The 26841-nt window shown below is 41.0% G+C and overlaps 1 protein-coding gene across 2 annotated transcripts in view; it reads right to left on the minus strand.

The window, feature by feature from the left end:
* The window catches only part of OC90 (otoconin 90), a 151457-nt gene that overhangs the window by 37596 nt on the left and 87020 nt on the right, over positions 1-26841 (minus strand). Inside the window, exons 11-15 of one of the 2 annotated variants that reach the window (XM_073632264.1) lie at positions 20623-20667; positions 13292-13330; positions 10111-10149; positions 3752-3793; positions 116-148 (exon numbers count right to left, since the gene is read on the minus strand). In XM_073632264.1, the coding sequence (XP_073488365.1) occupies positions 116-148; positions 3752-3793; positions 10111-10149; positions 13292-13330; positions 20623-20667 (198 nt within the window). The remainder of the gene's footprint in view (positions 1-115; positions 149-3751; positions 3794-10110; positions 10150-13291; positions 13331-20622; positions 20668-26841) is intronic. The other variant, XM_073632265.1, reaches the window with a different exon arrangement.

A 26841-nucleotide genomic window follows, 5' to 3' on the forward strand; every position in this document is an offset into this window, starting at 1 on the left:
AATACCTACATGGTAGTGAATGCTCCTTTTGGATGCAGTGACATAATCACATGTACGAAGGACTTTCATAGAATCACTCTACTTTTGCAGACAAAAAGCAGGACAGGGCACTTACTTGTTGGGCTTATTTCAGCAGGTGGAGAGGTGCCTAAATGGGGAAACAAGATGAGTTATATCAGGACTTGATATTATTGTATCCTATGGCTTAAAAGGACTTTCCCACAGAGCAAAAGCTAAGGGAAGATTGGAGCAAGAGCTTGCAATCAACAACTGGGCTTACCAGTTCACAAGAAATTATGGATGTTACCAATATATTTCAGCCAATCCCAACCACTCCGCTCCAAGCCTTCAATGCTGCTCCACCAACCATGGGTGCTGGCTCCAAAGTAAAGTGAAGCTGCTCTCCTTCTAGAGCTACTTAGAGTATCACGAGCTACCTGTACCAGGTAGCATTAACAAGGATCCTTCTGGGTTTTTAGTAGGAAAGTGTCTTTACTTTAGTCTTTGGTACCATTATATTTGTTACACACAACTGAGAATAACCAGGAACATTAAGATCACCACACATGTTACAATTTGACTGTACCTTCTACTTTAGATCTGCCAACATCTATGTAGTGCAAGTACAGTAGCAATTGTATTGGCAGCCTTCATGTCACCCCCTCTTCTGAATAAATTGCAGTGGATGCATTGCCCACCCTTAGGCTGACTTTACAGAGAAGCGTTTTACACCACATTACTGCAAGTAGAGTAATGTACGGCATTCTGTTCCCCATTTAGTATGGCACTCCAAGGCACAACGCACTAGATGCTGAAGGACCTACACTACAGAGCACCACAATGTGCACAATTCCTTAAATAAATAAAAAAAAATGTATAGGTTAAATATATTGAATAGTTCCTTGAAAGGATAAGGCCCCATTCACAAGAGTGCAGAGGCCCATAGACCATGAATGAGTTTTCTGTTTATATGGCTTGAGCCACCAGGGTAAAAGGAAACTACCACTCCAAGCTCGGTACATAGTGCTTAAGTCCTTCACTTCCCCAGGTGCCAGCTTCTAAGAGCTTGTCCCACTCAACATGAATAGCAAGACAGAAAATAAAGCCACACTCTGTGAATGTCGCACCGTAGGGTTTTAGTCAATGTAACAAGCTTCCAGACATAGTCACCGCCCTAAGCAATGTCCTCTGTTGCATTTCACCCCGATTGGGCTTATTCATAGAGGTGGGGGTGGCTGGGACTGGAGGATATTTAAAGGATAAGATCACCTTTAGAACATGTGACAGGTTACACCCGTATTTAACATGTACACCCATAACATGTTCCAACATAAACCCCCCCCCCAGCACCCTTCACTACGACAGCGGGTAGGAATTCTTCTACCCCACAGCCGCTGTCACATTTACAGTTAATGCGGTTTTCACCCGCACAGCTGCGAAATTTATTTACAGCAGTCTGTGAATTAAGAAACTACTGTACAAATCCCCTCTGCCACAACAGCAGACGGGTTGTAGTTCTCAATGACCTACCAGTGCATTGATGAGCACACTCATAGTCCTTTCTAACAGCAAGCCCGTTCAGAGGTAGAAAGCTGCAGGAGCCTGGTATTGTGGCATTGCACCCACGATCCACTGATCACGGGTGCAATGCTTTGCAGGCTACTGTGGGGAAAAATAAGACATTTTAATTTTTTTCTGCAAAAAACATGTGCATAAAAGGTGAACTTATCCTTTAAACCTCTTTAAATTAATTAAAACAAAAATACTGAGCAATATGAACAAGCTGCTTGAACAGACAGCAGGTGCAGGTGCTGCATGCAGACAGCCTGTGTAGGTGTATAGCAGCCTTTCTCAACCTTTTCAGCACAGAGGAATCCTTGAAAAAACTTTCTGGTCTCGAGGAACCCCTGCTAAAAATGATTATATCTACAACTCATGATTCATTAGTGTGATGGTCAGTGAGAAGAATGCTCCTTGCACTTGTGGACATTGGGAAGAATTATCCCCTTACAGATTGCTAAATGGTGTCAGTGCGAACTTATCTGAGAGGCAGACATTGCTCATTGCTCAAGGAACCCCTAGGAACCTCTGGAGGAACTCTAGTTGAGAAACCCTGGTGTATAGGAATGCAGCTGCTCCTGGGCCCATGCACCCCTCAAACTAGAATGATCGGCTGTGTCCGTGCAGCTGCTGCATCCCCATACACTTACATAGGCTGTCTGATGGCCCATTAATGGTCTACAGGCCTCAGCAGTGTGTGTGAGGTCTAAACAATATTGTATAAATATACTGTGTTGCGCTAAACAAAAAACGAATTAAATTGAAAAAAAAAAGGTGTAAATTCTCTCAGTGAGTCCAAATGTCAATTTCTTGACAGTAGCAAAAAGTCCCGAAACCAGTGAAGTAGGTGAGCTTTCAATTTCCAAGATCCCAAAGAACAACTTTGTGAATACACCACCACCACATATAGATGTGCTCTTACCAGAGAGCATGGACCTCCTATTACGGGAGGTCAAAGAAAGCTCATGTGTATCATGAATCTCGTCTTCTGTTGGTATCCAGACAGAAGGAAATGATGGGAGTCACTACAACACCCACACTCATACCGACAGCCCTCTTGTCTCAGACCATCAGAGTCAATATCATATATCAATAGAAAAATGAACGCCAGTACTGTAAAACTTTTTACAGTTTTGCTTTAATACACGTTTGAAGCTAAAAACAGCCTGAGTGACATTGCTGCACAGAAAAATGATTGTTGAATCCTGATAGACGCGATAACATATATATAGGAACCGCCGCCAGACCGGTTTCATCACAAAAAGGACTTCTTCCTTCTTCATGATGCCCCGGAAGAAGTCCTCTTTGTGACAAAACCGGTCAGGTGGCGGTTCGTATATATGTCATCGCGTCTATCCGAATTCAACGATCGTTTTTCTGTGCAGCAATATTACTCAGGCTGTTTCTAGCTTCAAACCTGTAAGCGCATTACCTTTATTAAGGCAAAACTGTAAAAGGTGTTACACTATTGGCATTCACTTTTCTACTGATATATGATATTGACCCCTGATGGTCTGAGACAAGAGGGCTGTCGGCACAAGTGTAGGTGTTGTAGTGACTCCCATTGTTTCCTTCTGGCTGGATACCAACAGAAGTCGAGATTCATGATATACAAGAGCTTTCTTTGACCGCGTGTAATAGGAGGTCCATGCTCTCTGGTAAGAGCACATCTATATGTGGCGGTGGTGTATTCACAAAGTTGGTCTTTGGGACCTTGAAACTTGAAATCTCACCGACTTCACTGGTTTTGGGACTTTTTGCTACTGTCAAGAAATTAACATTTGGATTCACTGAGAGAATTTACACTTTTTTTTTTTCAATTTATTTAGTTTTTTGTTTAGCGCAACACAGTATATTTATATTTGAGTTTTGTGATAATATCTCACGGTAGTGGTGCAGCTTGTCTTGTTTTGTGTTTCTCAAGTGCAGTATATCTTTGTTCACATTACTAATTAATATTGTACTTCAACTCTTAGTTTTTGAGGTGTGTGCTAAAAATGGCCATGGGCCGAGTTGCCACCTATTCATCTCTACTAGTCTGCATCTGGGTACATGGAAGACACCCTAAGCCAGTACACTGAACATTCATCTTCCCTGGGAATTTGGCCAGGCGCTGTCTCTTCACTCCACCGTTAAAAATACTCAAAGTTAAACATTTCTATTATTTGCAGCTGCAAACAACAATACATACTCTCAGGGATTGGAGTGGCACTTTCACTGGCATCACCTCGACCTACAGAGGAATGAGAATCACATTACGCCAGAATTAGAATTCTCTGAATTGTGCATTGTTAGACCTGTTCTGGAATAAACAGTTACTAAAACATATACAGGTGTCGGTGTCCCCGTGCTGCAGTGCGGCTACCAGTGTTATTAGTGATACTATAAATTGCTGCTGAGGTGCAAGGTATGGTGTCCCTTTTAAAATAAAACTGTGTGGACTTAGCACTAACAACAAAAAAATCCTATGCAAAATATAAATGATAACTTGGTAGGTTAACTGGCTTCTGTCTAAATTGGCCCTAGTATATGAATGTGAGTTAGGGACCTTAGATTGTAAGCTCCTTGAGGGTAGGGACTACTGTGAATGTACAATGTATATGTAAAGCACTGTGTAAATTGACGGCGCTATATAAGTACCTTAAATAATAATAATAATAATAATGCTCCGTGCAAATTATGCTATGAGTATCAACATTAATAGAATAGTATATCAATTTATAAAGTTCATATAATGTTCATGTATGTTCGTGCTGTCTACTACGTGCAACCATTTAAATGAGTCCTCTAAAGTGCAGTCCGTGCTCCAATATTCTTGTGCCAGTAATGTGCAATAAAAGACAATAAGGTGCTGTGCTCCCCACCTCTTGTGCCCTCACTCACCACCTCCTTATAGGCATTGTGCCTCAGATTCTTATGATGGGCAATTCTCAACTCCTCCATGTAATCCAACAGGATAACAGGTCTCTCGTTTGCGGTGTCATGCAAGGGGAATCAGGAGAATATCCATAGCATAATTCCATCTTAATTAAAAGGAAGGAAGTCATGTGATATGACGTAACGCGTAGGACGTAACCGGATACACAACAGCACGGACCGGAAGTGACGTAGCGGGGATTGTAAACACACTGTTTGAATTGCTGTTTCAACGCTACCTCTATGTAAGCAGATATTTTTAAATAAAATCTTCGGCTTTAAACGATATCACCCTATTGGAGTATCCTCCTTTCTGATTACCCCCCATATGTGGAGTCCATTCACCGGAAAGAACGCCATCTCCCCATAGACGCACCAGAACGACTACACCGTTGGGATTGGAACAAGCACAGTCCTGAATGGATACATAAAGGCATTATTTCAATGTCAGTAAGGTGAGAGTTCTGGGAGCCCCTGGTGGGTATCCAACACCACGAAAGTCACGAGATCTACGATCAACGCACTTTACACTTTTGATGTATCACTGTATAGATTATTCACTTATCTTATCCACTTGATTGATTTGCACTACAGTCACGGATTTTCACTTTATGGACTATTTGATTTATCTATGATTTAACACTTATGCTCATCCATTTGAATATTTATTATTTATTTTGGTTTGCGCAAAATCACAGGCACAATTATTGATTGTGTTATTTTTAGATTTCAGTTAGTGAGTGGTGTTCACTTTTTTGATTTTGCAGCATTTCACACAACATTCACTTTAATAGCGCAGAAGTTCATCTTAGGATATTTTTTACTATGCTCTTGCTGTGTTTGAATTGAGTTGCATACAACAAACATTAAATAGAGCTCATCCAGCTTTGTGTGGTCAACTTTACTGAACATATGCCAGCCGATGTGAATGGGCATACCAAATGAGAAACCAGTGAAGGGATGTTACTATTTTTATTATAGGATTTATGTAGCGCCAACAGTTTTTGCAGTGATTTAAAATATTATTTGAGACAGCACAGGTAGAATATTATCCCCTTAGCGCCGACCATACGCTAAGGGGATAATAACTTTTTTTTTTTAAATGACAATGTAAAAAAATAAGATTTTTTTTTTTTTTAAAGCGCTCCTGTTCCCGCAAGCTCGCGCAGCAAAGAAAACAAATGCGTAAGTCGCGCCCGCATATGTAAACTGTGTTCAAATCACACATGTGAGGTATCGCCGCGATCGTTAGAGTGAGGGCAATAATTCTAGCAAAAGAACTCAAAGTCCTTTCTTGTGTGAGCAAAGTCCTTTCTTGTATTAGGAGAGGTATGGACTCCAGAGAGAGAGATATAATTTTTCAATGTACAAATCATTAGTAAGACCTCATCTGGAATATGCAGTTCAGTTTTGGGCACCAGTTCTCAAAAAGGATATCAGGGAACTGGAGAAAGTGCAGAGAAGGGCAACCAAACTGATAAGAGGCATGGAGGAACTCAGCTATGAGGAAAGATTAGAGGAACTGAATTTATTCACTCTTGAGAAGAGGAGATTAAGGTGGGATATGATCACCATGTATAAATATATAAGGGGTCCATATAGTGAACTTGGAGTTGAGTTATTCACTTTACAGTCAACACAGAGGACAAGGGGGCACTCTTTACTTCTAGAGGAAAAGAGATTTCATCTCCAAATATGGAAAGGTTACTTTACAGTTAGAGCTTTGAAAACGACTCCCTCCAGAGGTGGTTCTGGCCAGCTCAGTAGATGGCTTTAAGAAAGGCCTGGATTCTTTCCTAAATGTACATAATATAACTGGGTTCTAACATTTATAGGTAAAGTTGATCCAGGGAAAATCCGATTGCCTCTTGGGGGATCAGGAAGGAATTTTTTCCCCTGCTGTAGAGAATTGGATAACAAGGAAAAGGGGCGCCACTGAGTATGTATTAAACACAATTTAATGATAAAAAGCAATATCCACTCACATGTAGAGCTGAAATGTTGAGTTCAGGTACATCTCTAAGCAGGAGAGAGAGAGGAGGACTACAGGTAGCAGCAAGTCCATATGTACTAGCATCACATCTCGTCCACCGGGGATGGGCTGCAGTAAGCTCTCATAGTAGTCCAAGTGGCACACCAAAAAGGAAGGTATCGCAGTGGAGCCGTCAGAAATGGTGTGGGTTCAGGGAAAGGGGTAGTGAGGACGCCAGAGCTGGTCTTCGACTGTGCTGCGATTTCAAACAGCACCTCGTACGGCATCCGTGGTGGAGAAAATGCACGGCCGTGCGGTCGGAGCCAGAACGAGGCTTGGATGGCAAACACAGTGGTGTCGGACAGTGATGTCACTACTGTGCAACGCGTTTCCGAGTCAGCTCGCTGTCGATGGAGAGAATAGCGGCACTCCTTTGTCAAGCATAGGGGATGGATGCTAAGCAGTAACATTTTATAATCAATCAAGGGGCGGGGCCAAAACTAATGCCAAAGGAAAAAATAGACATACATAGGCACAATGACACATCGCTGGAAAAAACGGCATACTACAGAACATATATAAGGGAGTGTAACTGAATCAGTGGGGATACATTATTATAATGACACATGGCTAAAAAAGCGGCATATCATAAAAAATGAAATATAAAGAAGAATAAACAAGGGTTTGTAGTTAAATCAATAAATTCATACATTTTAGGTGAGATAGGCTTCCCTGAACAGATTTGTTTTTTTGAGGGATTGCCTAGAGGTGGACAGAGTAGGAGATAGCCGTTCAGAATGAGGGAGTTCCAGAGGAGGGGAGAGGATCTGAAGGTGAGCATGGGAGGAGGTAATGAGGGAACTAGAGAGCAAGAGGTCCTGGGAGGAATGAAGATGACATTTGGGTTATATTTTGAGAGGCGGTTAGTGATGTGGTTTGGGGCTTGTTGGAGTTGTGATGGCTTTGTATGTTGTCAGTATTCTGAATTCTATTTGTTGGGTGAGCGGAAGCAAGGGGTGATAGACAATAAACATTTGTAAGGTAAATTAATCTGGCAGCAGCATTGAAGATTCAAGTGTTGGTGCTTTTCTTATTGTTTCTTATTGTACAATGCCTCTTCTAGAATATGGTGCTCATGGGTTTTCAGTACTGTATTATCTCCTATACTCTGTTGAGTGTGGTCCAGAGTTCCGTGACAGAGGTGTGGCTCTGTTTGATCCCTGCTGAACCGCCCAAATTTTGATCCTTGTGCACCCAGCTTTAGCCTTTGCAACTTCTGATGAGCTTGTCTTCAATAGGTTTAACCAGTTTCTAAACCCTCTTCAGGAGGAGTCCTTCAGCCTTCCTCTTTGGAAAGATCCTCTGCAGGCTGTGTGCTGGGTCTGGAGGGTGTATGTATGGAGTAGTCCTATACTAGTCAGAGATCTACAACAGGCATTGAAGAACCTTCTGTTTCATGGTTTAATTGCTCCAGTGGAAGTGATGTACTCCTGGATGCTGAGAACCACCCAGGGACTGTTAGAGTACTTTAGGAACCACTTGGGTGGTGTTCGTTATTCAACCTTCTCCTGACCTTTGCCCTCAAGTTCTGCATCTAATAATGGGCCTTACTCATGCATATGCTTCCCGGCCTGGCCTGACTCTGCCTCTCATGCATTTCGCCCGCAATATGGGCTAGGGGTAGGATATTTCTGAATGACCTTCCCTACTCTTTTGTTCACTTACCTGGTGTCAATAAAGATTATTGCGACTTAGAGAAAAAGGTGAGTGGCCTGGAATAGTGTACAGTGTGCTTTCCATTCACCTTTTCTGGGTTCATACACATAGGTCTGAACCACTAGTGGAATATTCTTAGTCCTCTAGGTGTATTGAACCAACTCCCTTCCACCAGATTTTGATGTGCCTTGAGCCTCGTACACACGGTACGATTGTTGGCCAACCGGGCATCTGATTTTTGTCAAAAGGGGCATGTGCCAGGATCTTGTCTTGCATACCAACGGTACACAATGGTCGTGCAACAAAAATGAACGTAGTGACATACTACGAGGAATTTCAGCTCTTGAGCACCACCCTTTGGGCCCCTTCTGCTAATTTCGTGTTTGGTGAGCATTGATTCCGAGCATGCGTGTTTGTACTTTCGACTTTTGTGTGACGGATTTGTGTACTGACCATATGAAAATCTGACGTCAAACCGTTGTCCGGCGAAAATTTACTAGTCTGTCATCCAACATTTGTTGGCGGAAAATTGGACAACAATTGTCAAAAGGAGTGTACTAACGTTAAAGCCCCATACACACGATCGGACTTTCCGACAACAAAACCGTGGAATTTTGTTCGAAGGGTGTTGGCTCAAACTTGTCTTGCATACACACGGTCACACAAATATTGGCCAACAATTACGAATAAGTGACATACTAGACGTACTAAGTGTTTTTTTAGCTCTTTAACACCACCCTTTGGGCTCCTTCTGCTAATTTCGTGTTAGTAGAAGTTTAGTGAGTGTTGAGTCGCGCTTTTCTTTTCACTTTTTTTCATTTTGTGCTTTTCAGTTGGTTTTTGAACAGCTGTTCGTCAACCAGAAATGTTGCGGAATCGGAGGAGATAACGTGTTATTTATTATTGGCCTTGGAGTTATTGCCTTGACATTTTTTTTTTTGGTTGAATAATGATTTGATTTGGTATATTTTCTATATTTTTGGATGCACAGAATGTTCTTAAGTTCTATTGGCAGATAGCATGTCTATTTTTTTTTTTTTTTATGCACAAATAAAAAAAAAAGTATAATAATATTATTCTTGATATCACTAGAAAAAAAAAAGCCTTTGAAAATTTGTTTGCAATAACTCCATCAGTATCACCAGCAAAGCAGCTTCATTATTATCCCATTAAAGAAGAAGAAAATTGTGCGCTGCATTTTGAGATTTCATAATTTGCAGTGTCACGAATGTTAATTCTCCATTACAAATGCTAGTTTACAAGACCGACCGCTTCTGCTTCCGACCATGCGTGTTTGTACTTTGGACTTTTGTCAGATGGACTTGTGTACTCACAATCAGAAAGTCCGACAACACACATTTGTTGGCGGAAAATTTGAGAACCTGCTAGCCAACATTTGTCCGCGAAAAGTCCGACAACAATTGTCCGATGGAGCGTACACACGGTCGGACTTTCCGCCAACAAGCTCACATCCAACATTTCCCGTTGGAAAATCCGATCGTGTGTACGAGGCATAAGATTTTAGGACAATAGTCTGTCAATAGACAATCCCCTGCCAACAATCGTACCGCGTGTACGAGGCTTTACAGTATGTGGCTACGATGTTTGATATAGTTAGCGTGATAATAAAGCTGAACTCCAGGAAAAATAAAAATCCTTTTAGGGTGTGGTCGTACAGCTGGGAGGAAGCCTACTGGAACAAGGAGTAAAGTAAGTATAGTTGCTTTTTATGTTGCACCTGGTCTTTTACCCTTGCAGTGCTGGGAGAGGCCCACAATTGTTTGCAATGTTTTGGTTTTGTCAGAGGTCAGCTTTAAGGCTTACAAATCGACTGGGGTAGGAGAGGGACCCAGGAAGAAAAAATCCAGCCCTGGTTGTATGAAGGCTAGCAATAAACATGGAGAAAGTGTGTGGATCAAAATTTTAAACAAAAATTCAGTACTTACTTCCAGATGCAGACATCACAGGATCTCTTAGAAAAACATCTGTAAAAAAAAAAATAATAATAAAAGAATAAAAATAAATTCTTCTCATTGTAAATAGAGATAATTAAAATTGAAAGTTATCATCAGTATAAAAAGACGGGTAAAGGGGGTAGAGGGTTAGGCAAAGTTTTTTTTTTTATAAATACCATGTTGAGCGTTACCCATGTGCAACACATAAGGTTTCTATTAAAAATACGATCCATCAGAAACAATCTATTAAAAAAATTGTCAATTAAGTTATCTATATGAATATTTGTTTTCTGGGGCACACACATTCATTCGCTCAGGATCAGAAATGATAAAAAAAATTCCACCATGGCTGATCGCATTGCCAGCATCAAAATTAATCAGAAGCTTACTAAATTGATTGGATGGAGGGGTTGTGGCTTACAATTTGTATTTGATTTGATCATTTTGGTCACATAGAGGGATCAATTAATTGACCATATCAATACAAGTGTGGCCACCTTAACTCCACGTAACTTTTTGTTGAACAGAAAAATGCCCTCTGTGTGACCGATGTACATTGCAAGAATTTAACAAACATTGTAGCAGATTCCTATCTGTTTCTGCTCTGAAGAAATAGAGTTTTGTCTATTAAATACGGATTCTGAATGGGAGGATCTGGTTGATTCTAATTACCTGGTGCACTTTTAGTATTGGAAATGTTGCAGTGTTGGCATCCCTTTGGAAATAATTAAACCTCTTAGGAACAATCTCATCATAAATTTAATTTTTTCTGCAGAGGATGCCAACATTCTGACCTGTATCTTAAGCCTTGTACACATGATCGGATTTTCCACCGTCAAAACCGTGGACTTTCTTCCGAAGGGCGTTGGCCAGGAACTTGTCTTGCATACAAACGGACAACAAACACGAACGTAGTGACGTACTAGACTTACTACGAGCCGATAAAGAGGAAGTTCAATTGTCATGCGCCACCCTTTGGGCTCCTTCTGCTAATTTCATGTTGGAAAGGAGAAGCTGCGCTATATAAAGGTGCAGGTCAACAATAGCTTGTGTATTCCAGGATAATGAAATGCAGTTCAAATAAATCCACACAAAACACCCAGGTGAGCTAAATCCTTATTTAGTGCCACCACCTAATGAAAAACTTGCTTACCAGATGGCAAGCGGAGGCAAGCGGATGGCTATAGCCCAGCCAAGGCCTTTGCTTTAAACGAAAGGAACATCCAGACAAGTGTAGTCAAATGGATTAGCTGTATGCTCCAAACCCTTGATGCTGTGAATCTCCCATGGGCCTCAATAATCAGCAGGGTAATCAGGGTATTCGGCAGGATATAAGAGAGAGACCAACCATAGCGTGATATCGCTTAGATAAGGTTTATTAAAACAGTATTGCACTTACATGAATTGTAGATAAAATTCACGCTAAAAAACAGAGCCGGCCAGCTGTGATAGAACTCCCCGTCCTCCTAGTACAACAGTGTGGTGACGTCAGCACGTATCCTCCTCCAGATGCGTTTCGTCACAGGTTGACGTTGTCAATGGGGACCAGGTGCGTGCTGAACCAACACCTTTTACATACACACCAGACCTCGTTCTGAGTCCCACGGACAGTAGAAGTTTGGTGAGTGTTGATTCGCGCTTTTCATTTTGCGTTTTTCAATTAGTTTCTGAACGGCCGTTCGTCAATCAGCCATGTTGCGGAATCGGAGGAGATAACGTGTTATTTATTATTGGCCTTGGAGTTATTGCTTTGACCCAAGTCCAGTCCAGGAACAGGAGGAGGAGGATTTCTTGGACCAAAAATTGGTTGCTTTATTAATCGTGACCAATTATGTCATATGCCTTTGCTGCGGGAGCTCCAGGAGAATAATCCGGATGATTTTCAGAATTATCTCCGGGTGACGGACCCCTGCTTTCACCAACTCTTGGCATTGTTGACCCCCTATATTAAGCAGAACACATGCATGAGGCTTTTATTTTATTTTTTGGCTGAATAATGATTTGATTTGGTATATTTTCTATATTTTTTGGATGCAGAGAATCCACTTTTTGGTTAAGTTCTATTTGCAGATAGCATGTCTAATTTTTTTGTTTTCTTTTTTTAATGCACAATAAAAAAATTGTGGAGAATAATACTTGGCTACTTCAAATGACAGTTTGGGAGTCGGCAGTTACATTTTGAAAAATACAATGTAAAATTAACAAGGGAGACCAACATAGTTGTATCTTTGATATAAAAAAACTACGGGATAATGGTGTTGTGGTAACTTGCCCAAAAAAAGAAAAAAACATAATAATATTATTCTTGATATCACTAGAAAAAAAAAAGCCTTTTTAAATACGTTTGCAATAAACTCCCTCAGTATCACCAGCAAAGCAGCTTCATTATTATCCCATTAAAGAAGAAGAGAATTGTGCGCTGCATTTCGAGATTTCATAATTTTCCACGTCACGAATGTTAATTCTCCATTACGAACGCTAGTTTACAAGACCGACCGCTTCTGCTGCCGAGCATGCGTGTTTGTACTTTGGACTTTTGTCCGACGGACTTGTGTACACACCATTGGAAAGTCCGACAACACACATTTGTTGGCGGAAAATTTGAGAACCTGCTAGCCAACATTTGTTGGCGGAAAGTCCGACAACAATTGTCCAATGGAGCGTACACAGGGTCGGAATTTCCGCCAACAAGCTCACATCCAACATTTCCCGACGGAAAATCTGATCATGTGTACGCGGCTTAAGATTTTAGGACAACAGTCTATCAACAGACAATCACCTGCCAACAATCGTACCGTATGTACGAGGCTTTACAGTATGTGGCTACGATGTTTGATATAGTTAGCGTGATAATAAAGCTGAACTCCAGGAAGAATAAAAATCCTTTAGGGTATGGTCGTGCAGCTGGGAGGACGCCTACTGGAACAAGGAGTAAAGTAAGTATAGTTGCTTTTTATGTTGCACCTGGTCTTTTACCCTTACAGTGCTGGGAGAGGCCCACAATTGTTTGCAATGTTTTGGTTTTGTCAGAGGTCATCTTTAAGGCTTACAAATCGACTGGGGTAGGAGAGGGACCCAGGAAGAAAAAATCCAGCCCTGGTTGTATGAAGGCTAGCAATAAACATGGAGAAAGTGTGTGGATCAAAATTTTAAACAAAAATTCAGTACTTACTTCCAGATGCAGACATCACAGGATCTCTTAGAAAAACATCTGTAAAAAAAATAATAGTAATAAAAGAATAAAAATAAACCCTTCTCATTGTAAATAGAGATAATTAAAATTGAAAGTTATCATCAGTATAAAAAGACGGGTAAAGGGGATAGAGGGTTAGGCAAAGTTTTTTTTTTTTATAAATACCATGTTGAGCATTACCCATGTGCAACACACAAGGTTTCTATTAAAAATACGATCCATTAGAAACAGTCTATTTAAAAAATGGTCAATAAAAATACAATGTAAAATTAACAAGGGACACCAACATAGTTGTATCTTTGATATAAAAAAAAAACTACAGGATAATGGTGTTGTAGTAACTTGCCCAAAAAAAGAAAAAAACATAATAATATTATCCTTGATATCACAAGAAAAAAAAGCCTTTGAAAATTTGTTTGCAATAACTCCGTCAGTATCACCAGCAAAGCAGCTTCATTATTATCCCATTAAAGAAGAAGAGAATTCTGCGCTGCATTTCGAGATTTCATAATTTCCTGCGTCACGAATGTTTACAAGACCGAACTCTTCTGGCTCGTCCTTGCTTCCGAGCATGCGTGTTTGCACTTTGGACTTTTGTCCGACGGACTTGTGTACACACGCTCGGAAAATCCGTCAACAGACATTTGTCCGCGGAAAATTTATAAACCTGCCGTCCAACATTTGTCCACGGAAAGTTGGCCAACAATTGTCCGATGGAGCGTACAAACGGTCGCATTTTCCGCCAACAGCCTGACATCACACAATTCACGTTGGAAAATCCGATCGTGTGTACAAGGCTTTAGTGCAGAATTCTAGGAAAATCAGTAAGGCAATCACACAAGCAGGAAATTACATTTCTGGAGTTCTTCTGTATACCATCTGTGTACAGGTGAAACCTCCAGGTTGCTGTATTGCATTTTACAGAAAATTACAGCAGCTGTAAATTGAAAAGGGAAGGTCATTTGTAATAACATTCAATTACAGTATAGCTTCTGTAGCAACTGTTTATGCTATATAATTTTTTTATTTGCTATATTTTTTACCTGAGAAACTGGAGTTACCCTTTAATCTATGCTACTGGAACTTTTTTTTTTTCTTTCTTTTTAACTGCGGCATTAGTATCAAATGCTGGCAAAGCACACATTTTTGCTTGGTCTTTGATGTTTCTTCTGAAATGCAGATTAAAAATAAAACGTACATTTCTGCACTTTAAAGAGAGCTTTTGTTCTTATTCTAAAAAGTGCTTTTTTTTTTTTTTTTTTTTTTTTTTTTTTTTTTAGTGTTCTTCTTCTTCGCTTTAATTTTAGTGAAGAGTAACCTTTTGTATTTGTATATCAGGAACTTAGTTCTAAAGCTGGTGTGCGCCCATTCCGCTCTGCGTCGTCGAGGGATTAAAAGGACAAGATGTGAAGATAAGCTTCAGGCAAGAAGCGAATACATTACACATTCTTGCTCTCAGATGACTTTTAGATTGGCTTGTATATGCTTTCTGCCAACTTTGACTGCACCTCCCAACTTTCTGACAGCGAAAAGAGAAATACCTTTATATGCGGCAAATTTTAAAGTGAACGTTTGCTTTGACCATGCAGCTTTGCCCATCTGCTTTGCTCATCTCTCTACAGATGCAGAAAAGGCTTTTGACAGGTTGGATTGGCAATTATTGCAACTGACCCTTGTAGACCCTTGTAGGCCTTGGACAGAATTAAACCAATTAATTGCACTTACATAAGTAAAAAATATCACAGTGCTGTATAGTAAAGTTTGAAACATCCGAATCTCTCTTCTGGGGACATTTCTGTCTGCCCAATGATGTCACGTAGCTCTGCCCTAAGTGTGTCATTCGTGCCCTGGAAGATGTCAACTCTGACAAAACACGTATGGCGGAGCTACATACCATGACATCATTGCGCAGCCAGAAATGTCCCCTGAAGAGAGATTCGGTCATTTCTGACTTTACTATACAGCGGCGTGATATTTTTTACTAATATAACTGCAATTAATTGGTTTTATTTAATTGTTAAATTGTATTTTAGTTTTGTGGAGCATTTGTTTCCCTCTTTTTTCGAAGTATGTTGCATACAAGATGGCAAGTAAAAGGGAAAGAATTTAGTGACGGTTCTTACTGGCACATTACTTGATTAAAGCCTAAGCCCTTATTACAGTATACATTGGCTTAATGCAGCAAGATCTTGCATCCCAGACAAATGGAAACAAACATCATCTCCAGATTTACTCCTCTGGCTTAAAAGGGTAAACAACATCATGGGTATGGAAGATCTCATGGCCACCCTCTACAACAAGGAAGAACAGTAGCTCAGGCATTCCAGTTGTTGTCGAGCACTCTCTTCTTTCCCATGTAACCTGTGCTGGTTGAGATCACATGACCAGACCAGAGTGGCCTGAAAATAGGTAAAGTCCAAAAATCAACCGTGATGATCCCAACCCATAAAAATTTGATCTTCCTATATCAGGACAAAGCTGCCTTCCCAATAGTATAATACTATTAAAAAGTGAAACCAAAAGGGGGAAATCGGCGCTGAATCAACTTAAACATGATGCAGCAACAATAAAAAAGTCCATATAATAAAGTCCATAAATCAACCGTCATGATCCCACACCATAAAAATGTGATCTTCTTATATCTGAAGAGTGACCCTCCAACAAATCACCTATGACAACCACCAAAGTGAGAAGTGCCCACTCACCGTAGCTCCAGTGACCTCTAAACTAAAAAAGGTCAATAAGCACTTTGGAATATTGATTTGGCCCCTCAGAATCAATCACAGTCTTCCATTAGGTCTCCAGATATTTCCTAGTCTCCCTCTCTCTCTTCAATGACATCACCACCATAAACCAAAGAGATACTATAGTGTAGTATGTTTATTCACCATATTAAAAGACATCAAAAGTATTGCACTTACATATACGTGTGCCCAGACTCGGCACAAATGGATACAGCCTTGTGTTTTTGAGTACCATCTTGCTTCTCCCTCTCGGGATCGGTGTGCGTTCCACCACCAGGAAGTCTGGGTTGGTTGTGATGTTGGATGTAACTGGACGTGACAGCTGCCGAAAGGCTTCCAACTAGTTTTTACAAATCCCTTCTTCAGGAAAGCCACCAAGTCAGGGCACAAATATATACCATTCTGAGGGGCCAAATCAATATCCTGAAGTGCTTACTGGCATTTGTTAGTTTGGAGGTCACTTCAGCTACGGTGAGTGGGCACTTCTCACTTTGGTGGTGATCAAAGGTGATTTTCTGGAGGATCACTCTTCAGATATAAGAAAATCACATTTTCATGGTGTGGGATCATCACGGTTGGTTTATGAACTTTATTATATGGACTTTTTTTTATTGTTGCTACATCATGTTTAAGTTGATTTAGTGCAAATTTCCACTTCTGGTTTCACTGTTTTATAGTGTTATATTATTGGAAAGGCAGCTTTGTTGTTCATAATAGGTAAGTAGGTGCCTTTATATTTTCATTTACTGAAAATAGGTAAGTATACAAACTTTTTTCCACAGAGTAGTTAATATACACTATATTACCAAAAGCAGTGAGTGGCGACTGGTAGGTTCCTCTTTTGGAAGGGCGGAAAACAAACAACACCCCCCCCCCCCGCGGCGTGGCACAGCACTGAAACAGCACCCTCCCACCCACAGGCAGTCCGTCACTTACCCGCCCATGTGCCTGGGCTGTGGTGTCCTCTTCTGCTCTCCTGGAGTGTGGGCAGCGGCCGTGGCGGCTCCGGTGTCCACTCCTCCAGCTTCCTCCGCCATGTCTTCTCTTCCGCCAAAGCGCTAGGCATCCAATACGATCGCCTTATGCTTTGGCCAATCGGGAAAAAGGTCTCACAGACCTGCCTCCTGATGGCGGGGAGGAACTTTAGTGTGATAAAAATAAAAAATTAATTTGCTATGGTCACGCAACTGGGTGGCTTTGAAGTGCAATGCTCTGCGCTCCGAGGCCATCCTTTTTTGAAGCCTATTAGAGCCTCTGGCTCTAATTGGGTGCTTAAAAAAAACACCCAAACCCAAACATTCCATAGACACACTCCTAAACCTTGTGGACAGCCTTCCCAGAAGAGCTGAAGCTGTTATATCTGTAAAGGGTGGGACAACCCAATATTGAACCCTACAGACTAAGACTGGGATGCCATTAAAGTTCATGTGTGTGTAAAGGCAGGTGTCCCAATACTTTTTGTAATATAGTGTAGGTGTTAGAAGGGGGATGGGAGCATATTCAAGTCTAGCTAGTATAAACCCAGAATTCTACTTTACCTTTGGAACCAACATACGGTATAAAACATTTTACCCTCACCACTCTTTTTCACTTAACAATGGTACTGCCATATAGCCCATATCATCTTCACCATTCTTACCCTTAAAAATAGATTTCACCACTATTAATATGACATCTTATACTCATTTACAGAATGTTAGGTAACACATTTTTTATATATGCATTTTGATATCTTTTTATATTTATGTAATTGTAGAAGTGAAAACTTTATTGATATTGAACTCATTTTGCCAGATGTTTTAAAATGTTTGTGAATTACTAAATAAAGAGAAAAAAAAAATCTTATATATAAATATACTATGTGTGTGTGTGTGTGTATATATATACACACACACAGTATATGTGTGTGTTTTTAATTAATATAAAAAAAATATAGTATAATTATATTGAGTACCTGCTCCAGCCAGTTTTAAGATAGCAGCTATTTTTACAGCTTCCATGTCTAAAAATAGTTCATGTGACTTAATGTTCATCTATTTTTATCTAGCTGCTTGTAGTGGTGGTCTATAGCAATATATTACATATATTACACTCTTCAGAGACACCCTGTCTGATTTATGGCAATAAGTTACAAGTCACACCAGCTTCACAGCAGTCATTAAATTGGATGTCATCCATTTTTATGAATGTTGGGTTTATGAGGGCTGGAGATCACTGTGGTGCACTGATGTGATTGTATGAACACAGGAATACGGATTCACTCATTACTCTCGGACAGGAGAAATGATGGGTGTTATCTCCTCCCAATAATCACATCATGACTGTCATGGATTCCTGTGTCATAGATGAATAATGATGGGAATTGCTGAAAATCTGCTCTGTATTTACTTGACCTCTAAGCAGTTGGATGTCAAATGTTTATGTTTTAATAAAATGTTCCACTGTTTTGTAATTAATGTATGTTAGAATTTAAAATATTAATGTGACACTGTTTAGTTATGTTGCTTTGCAGAGTTGTTAAGTCCTGAGAAGCAAGGGTTAACTCTGCTGGTCAGGTTTTCCCAGGCTTTTTGGGGGAATACCGCCCTCTGCTGGGGCAAACAGATCAAATAGAGGGGAACCACCACTCGTTGGCACTGCCGTAAGATGGCCGGTAGTTCGGTTCCAGGTCCCCCATGTAAGGAACTGCCGTGATGCTAAGAATGTGATCTACCAGTTGCACTTAAACACCCCTTCTGGGAGCCCAGTCAGGTTTCCAGGGGTATTTCCAGGGGTATGGACTCATGCTTGAAAAGGGGCTCTAAGGACTTTCTCACCTATTTAAGGTATGACCACCTCAAGGGGCAGTCGTGGCACCAGGAGACTAACTAAAGGTCACTTAGAAGACTGTGTACAGGAATTTGTATTGAAGACATCTTCAACGTACAAATGTACACTCTCACCTAGGTGGATGCAGCATCGGTCCAATGCTGCATCTGTCCTTCTTCTCCTCTAAGACAGAGAACTGAGCAATCAAAGACTGCTTGTAAGGGGGGTAGTGTGCTGGGGTGGTCATCATGTCCTCCATGTTTCCCTCATCGCTGGGCGCCAAGCAAGAGTCACATGAGAAGCCTACCCCTGGGGTGGGTTCTTCTGGACTATGCTAGGCACTTTGTACAGGGTCACTGCCATGCATGGAAGGTACCTTTACTTGAGCCATGCTCACAACCTGGTTGGATGGTTAAACATGAATGAACTCTAGTAACCTCTCTTGATGTACTAAGCATCACCACGGTTACTTGTGCATTTAGAAGGGACATGTGGAGCCAATGCCCTCTTCACCTGTCCGGTGTATCACCACTACCTCACTCCCGATAACGCTATGGGGTCCCACTGTGCACCTAGTGCAGACTCCATATGTGTACTTCACTAACTCTTCCTCTTTTGTACCTGTGTACAGGATGGGGGCCTCTGCGGTGCAGATCTGCTCCTGTTGTTAAGGGAGATGGATCGCGGCCACTGGGTGTCTATAGATGCAGACAGCAGGGCTCAGGATTGAGCCCACATGAGTGACTCCATAGGAAGTGGCTTCCTATAGTGGGCACTTGCCGAAGAGGAGGAGCCAGCAACACCGGCAGGTGAGCCCAGAAGAAGAGGATCAGTGCTGCTCTGTGCAAATCTATTGCACAGAGCAGGTGAGTATAACATGTTTATTCTTTAAAGAAAATACGATTTAGAATCACTTTAAAGTATATCCAAACCTAAAAACAAAAATGTTATATATTGCCGTTTACTAGTAATTTGATGTGGTGGTTGCATTCTTTTTCTTTTTTCTCCCTTTATTTGGAGGAGCAGCATAGCCATACTTGGACAATAGCTTTGCCACTTTTTTAAATTTGCATACATTGTAATTGGTTGCAATGGTACACTATAACAAGCAAAGACTGTGCAACCACTGGAGTCCTAGCAACCAATTATGTCATTTGTTGCTTGGACGAAGGCGTCTGGCCTGCACAGTGTCCTTAATTTATAGGACACAGGCAACCGCCAGCGTCCTAGCAATCAGTAGGAGGAGATAGATTCAGGGCCTGGAGCCATATGATGTCACGTTTAGTGGCGTTAGTTATACCACCACTAAGTGTATGACTTCCTGCAGCAAGCAGAGATTCCCTTCGGTGGGCAGGCAAATAGGCTTGTAAGCTCGCCCATTTGCCAAACAGTGAACAGCCTTCGTTTGCAGCGAACCCTGTGTCACCATGAATTTGAACCTCATCCTTTATTTTAATGGGGGTTTCCATTTTCAGATAGTGAAATAAAAACCTCTTAAACCCACCCACCCTCTCCACTGGCATGTAGGGATGTTCTGCTTAGAACTTCTCCAATCAGCTGTGAAGTTATCAGCTCTCAGGAATTTTTAGGGTAGACTAATCTACTTTGTAGTTCAGAAACCAATAGACAAGCAATGGTTATCCTAAGGTGACTTAAACACTCATGGCTTTTCTTCCATTGATGGGAGAGATACTGTGGCTCTACAGATTAGTAAAGTGCAAGAAAACGACAAAACACAATTCAGAAATGTCAACTTACCCAGAGAGGACTCCACTGCCGGGGTGCTGGGACTCTGGTTTGATGCTTTTAAGAATACAATTCAAAAAACATTATTACCGGCATATAATGAACTATACAAGACACTGTTGGGTAAAAAACACACAATTCTACCCAGGGCTGGCCCAAGACATTGTGCTGCTTGGGTCCAAGAATGAAATGCTGCCCCCCCCCCCCAAAAAAAAAAACAATCTCGCCCATCAAAAGGCCCCCACATCCATTATTTTATATCATGATAATTAAAACTAAGATTTTATTTATCAGAAAGTCAGATTTACATGCAACAGCAAATGGAAGAGGAAGACTACCGCGCTATATTGAATCAAAAAAATACCTAAACAAAATTATGAAACTAAATTGCAAGAAAAAAGATGCAGCACGTCAGCACGTCAGCACTCCCGACGTACGTTTCGTCACACTCTGACGTCGTCTGGGCCCCGTGCCCCAGACGACGTCAGAGTGTGACGAAACGTACGTCGGGCGTGCTGACATGCTGATGTGCTGCATCTACCGTCTTCAGGATGGGTATTCGCTTCGAGCCGGCCGGCTTTTTATGTTTATGTGCATCTACTACACTGTAAGTGTGATTTTAATACCTTTTAATAAATACTTAATCAGGATTACGCTATGTTGCTCTCCTTTCTCTCTCCGGGGCATCTCTTATGAGAACAACCCCCAGCTAGGAGTATACCATCCCTATGCTAGAGGGATTGTTTGTAACTTGGTGGACAGCGGGCTTATCTCAAGGTGTATGAAGTGGCATGCTGTTGTCTCCATCCTATGAAAGGCCCTGACCGGGTTAAGGTCGCAAGCCCTCCTATGCTTGCCGTTTGGTAAGCGCGCATTTTATTTGGCTATCACAGTGGTGCGGTGAAGGATCCATTTTTTACTTGCATTCCTGCCTTCAGACTGGGGCTTGTGCCTATGTCTCTTCACTTTATCCATTTTGGACTTTAATTATTAATTAGGACTGTCATCAAACACTTTATGTTTTCAATTTATGAACCATGATATATTTTTATTTTTATTTTTAATTGGGTTTATTCATTTATCCCATTTACACTGGCTTGTTTTTATAAGCATATATTACTCACAGCGCTGCTCCTTTATATTGATTACATGCAACAGCACCTTGTCTGTATGCAAACTTATATGACATACCCTTATGTTCAATTCCGGGGGAGGGGGGCAGTATAGGGGTGGGCTAGGGCAGTATATAGACAAGCTAGGGTAGTATAGGGGCAGGCTAGGGTAGTATATAGACAGGCTATTGTAGTATATGGACAGGCTAGTGTAGTATATGAACAGGCTAAGGCAGTATAGGGGCAGGCTAGGGTAGTGTATGAACAGGCTAGTGTTATATACAGACAGGCTAGGGCAGTAAAGGGGTGGGCTAGGGCAGTATAGGGGCAGGCTAGGGCAGTATATAGACAGGCTAGGGTAGTATAGGGGCAGGCTAGTGTAGTATATGAACAGGCTAAGGCAGTATAGGGGCAGGCTAGGGTAGTATATGAACAGGCTAGTGTAGTATAAAGATAGGCTAGGGCAGTATAGGGGCAGGCTAGGGCAATATATAGACAGGCTAGGGTAGTATAGGGGCAGGCTAGGGTAGTATATGGACAGGCTAAAGTAGTATATGGACAGGCTAGGGTAGTATATGGACAGGCTAAGACAGTATAGGGGCAGGCTAGGGGAGTATATGGACAAGCTAGTGCAGTATATAGGCTAGGGCATTATAGGGGTGGACTAGGGTAATATAGGGGCAGACAGAGCGGCCAGGGGGGCAGTTGTCATCATGACACACAAAACTGCTGGAAAAAAATCTTGGTTGTCAAATTGCTGGGTAAATAGAAGAGAAGGAGAGGCGGACATGGTTCAATTTGCTGCCCCTCTCAAAGTGCTGCCTGGGTCCCATGGACCCACTGGGACCTATGGTAGGGCTGACCCTGATTCTACCCATGTTATTCCCTTATATAAATCTACTCAAAACAAGAATTCCACTGCTGGTTGTATACTGAGCAATATTCAGCCAATCAACCATTTTTCAAGTGGATTTAAAGTCTAAAGTTTTGTTTTACCTTTATGCATTCCCTGCATTAAGGTGACAAAAAAACTATCCACTACCTATCCTACCTACCCCCATCTCTAAACACTTACCTGGCTCCTGTCACTGCTCCAGCACTGCCTTAGCTGCAGCAATACTCCTCTCACTTCTTTCTTTCACAGGAGATTCTGAGATTGGCTTACTAAAGGCAAATAGACTGAGCACTTTGCAAAGTGCAGTTGCAATCTGCAAGTGCAGTTGCCCCAGAGCTTAGTGAATGAGGTAAAGCCTCACTTTGCAAAGAATACCCAATCACGTGCAAGGAAAATGAAATAAAAAGCATTTTTGTTTGCATATGATTGGATGATGGAAGTGAGCAGGGCTTCTGCTCATTTACGAAACTCTGGAGCAACTGCCTCTTGCACAGTCTATTTGTCCTTATGAAATTAACCCCACTAAGAGCAGGGGGAGCCATAGACTGCTGCTGCTGTCAGTCAAACTTCTGTGAGAAGGGAGTGGGGGCGTGGCTTACTGGTGCTGTGTGTGTCTAAGGATGCACGCCCTCTGGCTTGGCAAAGTACATGGAAAGGTGCCTCCTCAGAGCACGGCTTACTAAGAAGGCACCTAGAGCAGGGAAATGCTGACTGCCATAAGAGGGGGTAAGAGACATCTCGGGTAAGTATAACATCCTTTTTTACTTTAAACCAAAAAACATTTTGCATTTAGAGTTGCTTAGATCACTTTAAACCAGCTGTTTTAAAAAAAAAAGTAAATGCTATAGAACACATTTAGGGAGGGAGCCGGAAATTGCGTGGTAACTCTGCATACAGTATAACCAAAAATCTATTTAAGGAGAGACAAGCTCAATCCACTGGATACAAAGAATGTTCAACAATACAATAGACATATGCACTGCCAAAAAATGTGTTAATTTTTATTTTAATTTGTTTTTTTTTTGTAAATTTGTAAATTCTTAAATTTCTAAAATTTGGAAATTCAAAAATTGGAAAATGCTAAAATGCGAAAATAGGAAAGAAAATCCGAAAAGTCAAAATAATAACTTACTAACTAACTAATAACTAACTATTAAATTATAGTTATTGGAATTTTCTTTCAAATTTGGCTGTTAGTGAATGTATGAAAACGAATTTATCTGAAGTTACGAATTATCCGAAATAACAAATGCCGCATTTAAAGAAATGGAACATAACAAATTAATAATAATGAATAATAATAATAATAATAAAAAGTAATTTGCTACGTTCCATTCATTTAGATACATTTGTTATTTTGGATAATTCGTAACTTCAGATAAATTTGCATTCGTTACACGAAATTTCACTAACAGCCAAATTTGAAAGGAAATTCCAATACCTATAATTTAGTTATAGTTAAGTTATTATTAGTTAGTTATTTTCAGATTTTCTCATTTTCGGGTTTTCAAATTTTTGGATTTTCGTTCTTTAGAATTTTCATTCTTATTTTCTGACTTTCGAATTTCCGAACTTCCGAATTTTTGGACTTTTGAATTTCGAATTTCCGAATTTTAGAATTTCCGAATTTCAGATTTTTCGAATTTCAGAATTTTGGGATTTTCCAATTTCAGAATTTTCAAATTTTAGAATTTCCGAATTTTCGATTTTTCCAAATAATCAAATTTTTTTGGTTTTCGACTCTTACATCAGAGTCCACAGAGCTCCCCTTTTAAACCCGAATCCACAGGGTTCCTTTTTTACATCTGGATCTGCAGAGTTTGCTCTTACATCTGAACTGAACCCTCTTTATCAGAGCTCTCCAGTGGCTTGGATTTTATGTTATATGTGGTTTTTCCAAATATCTTTGCGAGTAAAAAGCATTCCCCGGAATTCATAAAGAGTTTTGTAGGCACGCTTTAGACTGCCATTGTGCCTCCGCACCACAAATGCCGCTGCTTCCATTTACCTGGTGTTCATAGTGGTTACTTCATCCTTAGTACAGCTCAGTAATGGTGACGTTACATCTTTAGGCTTTTCTCTGTCTTCTTCCCATGCAGAAGCTCCCTGTGTGCAGAGCCCTTCCCCTTTTATTTACACCACAGAGCTCAAAAACACAGGGAACTGCAGAGACAGGTTTAACCTCCTCCCAGCCTGGGCAGCCTGTCTCACTTGCTAACAGAAAACATTCTCCATGTAAGCAATCTGCCTACATGCCAGCCAGGAGATTTCCATCATTGACTAAATATGGCCATTGCCATACTTGGTTGAGAGCATCCCCAACCCCTTTGTTTATGTTAAGCTGACAACCAAGGAATTTTCTGGGGAGGTGTCAGAATTGCGTAATTGGTTGCTAGGCTGCTGGCTGCCACTGGATCCTAAAAGCCCGAGAGTCCATTCATGGAAGCTACCAAGGACAAACCTACCCCACTCTGAGCACTAGGGTGTCTCTGTATGTCACCTTACAGTTTGTCTTACTTTCTGCTAGTTTGCTTATCTGGCCTTAGCGACACAATCTTCTTCCTACAATGAAAACCTGTAATGAGAAGCATGACAAGGCTGCCATTTGCCTAATCTCTCATTCTGAAAATGTTAGTAGCCTGGCTGTCATGCTGAGCCAACTTTGAGTCTCTGACTCAGAGCCAAGCAAGCTGATAAAGACTTTTGACTTTTATTGTTCGAGACTGGTAACTCAGAAAGTCCTGAAGCCACAGGGTGAGTATGACAACCAGACAAATAGCATTTTTACAAGGATGCCAGCAATGGCATATCCCCCATGTGTCTCTCATCAAAGAGTTTGCTTTAAAAAAAAAAAACTTTTTGCACTAAGGAAAAGTGACAATACCTTTTGATAGCCCCCTCCAAACAAAGTATACAAATCCCCCTGTGCTCCCTTGCCACCCCATCACAGCTCTTGCTCTGTTGCTTTAAAGAGCAGGGTGTGTAGGTATGGGGAGCATGATACTACCCCCATGTGACAGTAAATGGGCCTCAAAGGTCAATTATCAGACCTGGCCACGTCATCCTGGCCAGAATGGCAGTGACACCACCCAATGGGGTGATGCCATCTTACACTGGAGCGTACCAGGGTAACCTCCTGCCCTGGGAAGATGGCAAGAGAATGGGGATCAATGAGTATATAGTGGCTTAATGGTTGGCCTGTCTACCTTGCAATCATTGGGTCCCCAAATTGAGTCCCAGTCATGGCAATATCTGCATGGAATTTGTATGATCTCCATGTACTGTACATGTGTGAGCTTCCTCCAGGTCCTCTGGTTTCTTCCCAACCTCCAAAGACATGCTGGAAGGTTTATTGGCTCCTGTCTAAAACTGACCCTAATATGATATTGTACTGAGCATGCCAAAGATTTCTGCCCCATGAGCAGATAACCCACCCCGAGTCCCCAGGGAGAAAAGCACTATAGTAATAAATACTATTTGGGTTGGTGGGGGGTAGTTGAGATATCAAGAGGCACTGTCATTCTGTCCTAAATTAGGCTGCCAAACCAGCTTCTGACAGGATCTGTGCTTGTAAGGGGAGTTTTTAAAGGACTATCTCAATACCAACGTATACAGCGTATACTCAAAGTTTGATAAAAAAAAAGTATTTGATTGTTTATTAGTACAAAAAACTATAACAGCAAGATATCCAGATACTAAATGATAAACATCATAAAAGGTGCATGGTTAAAATCCATGTATATCTCCAACATACATGTCCCCTGCTAAGGAGGATCAGGATATGATAGATTCCCACGGATATCATTGTTCTCAATAAGTTTCACATATGGTGATACTGTAATATCTGGTATTTATTATTCAAATGATTGATTACAGATATTCTCCTGATGAAGCGGTAGAATTCCAAGAAACTTGTTGAGAACAATGATATCCATAGGAATCCATCATATCATAGTTACTTAGTTACATAGAAGGTGAGGTTGAAAAAAGACACAAGTCCATCAAGTCCATCCTATGTGTGTGATTATGTGTCAGTATTACATTGTATATCCCTGCATGTTGCGGTCATTTAGGTGCTTATCTAATAGTTTCTTGAAGCTATCAATGCTCCCTGCTGAGACCACCGCCTGTGGAAGGGAATTCCACATCCTTGCCGCTCTTACAGTAAAGAACCCTCTACGTAGTTTAACCAACGAAATTTGCGTCCTTTTCTTCCCACAAATA

Source organism: Aquarana catesbeiana, linkage group LG05 (assembly GCF_042186555.1).
Source record: "Aquarana catesbeiana isolate 2022-GZ linkage group LG05, ASM4218655v1, whole genome shotgun sequence".
Lineage (NCBI taxonomy): Eukaryota > Metazoa > Chordata > Amphibia > Anura > Ranidae > Aquarana > Aquarana catesbeiana.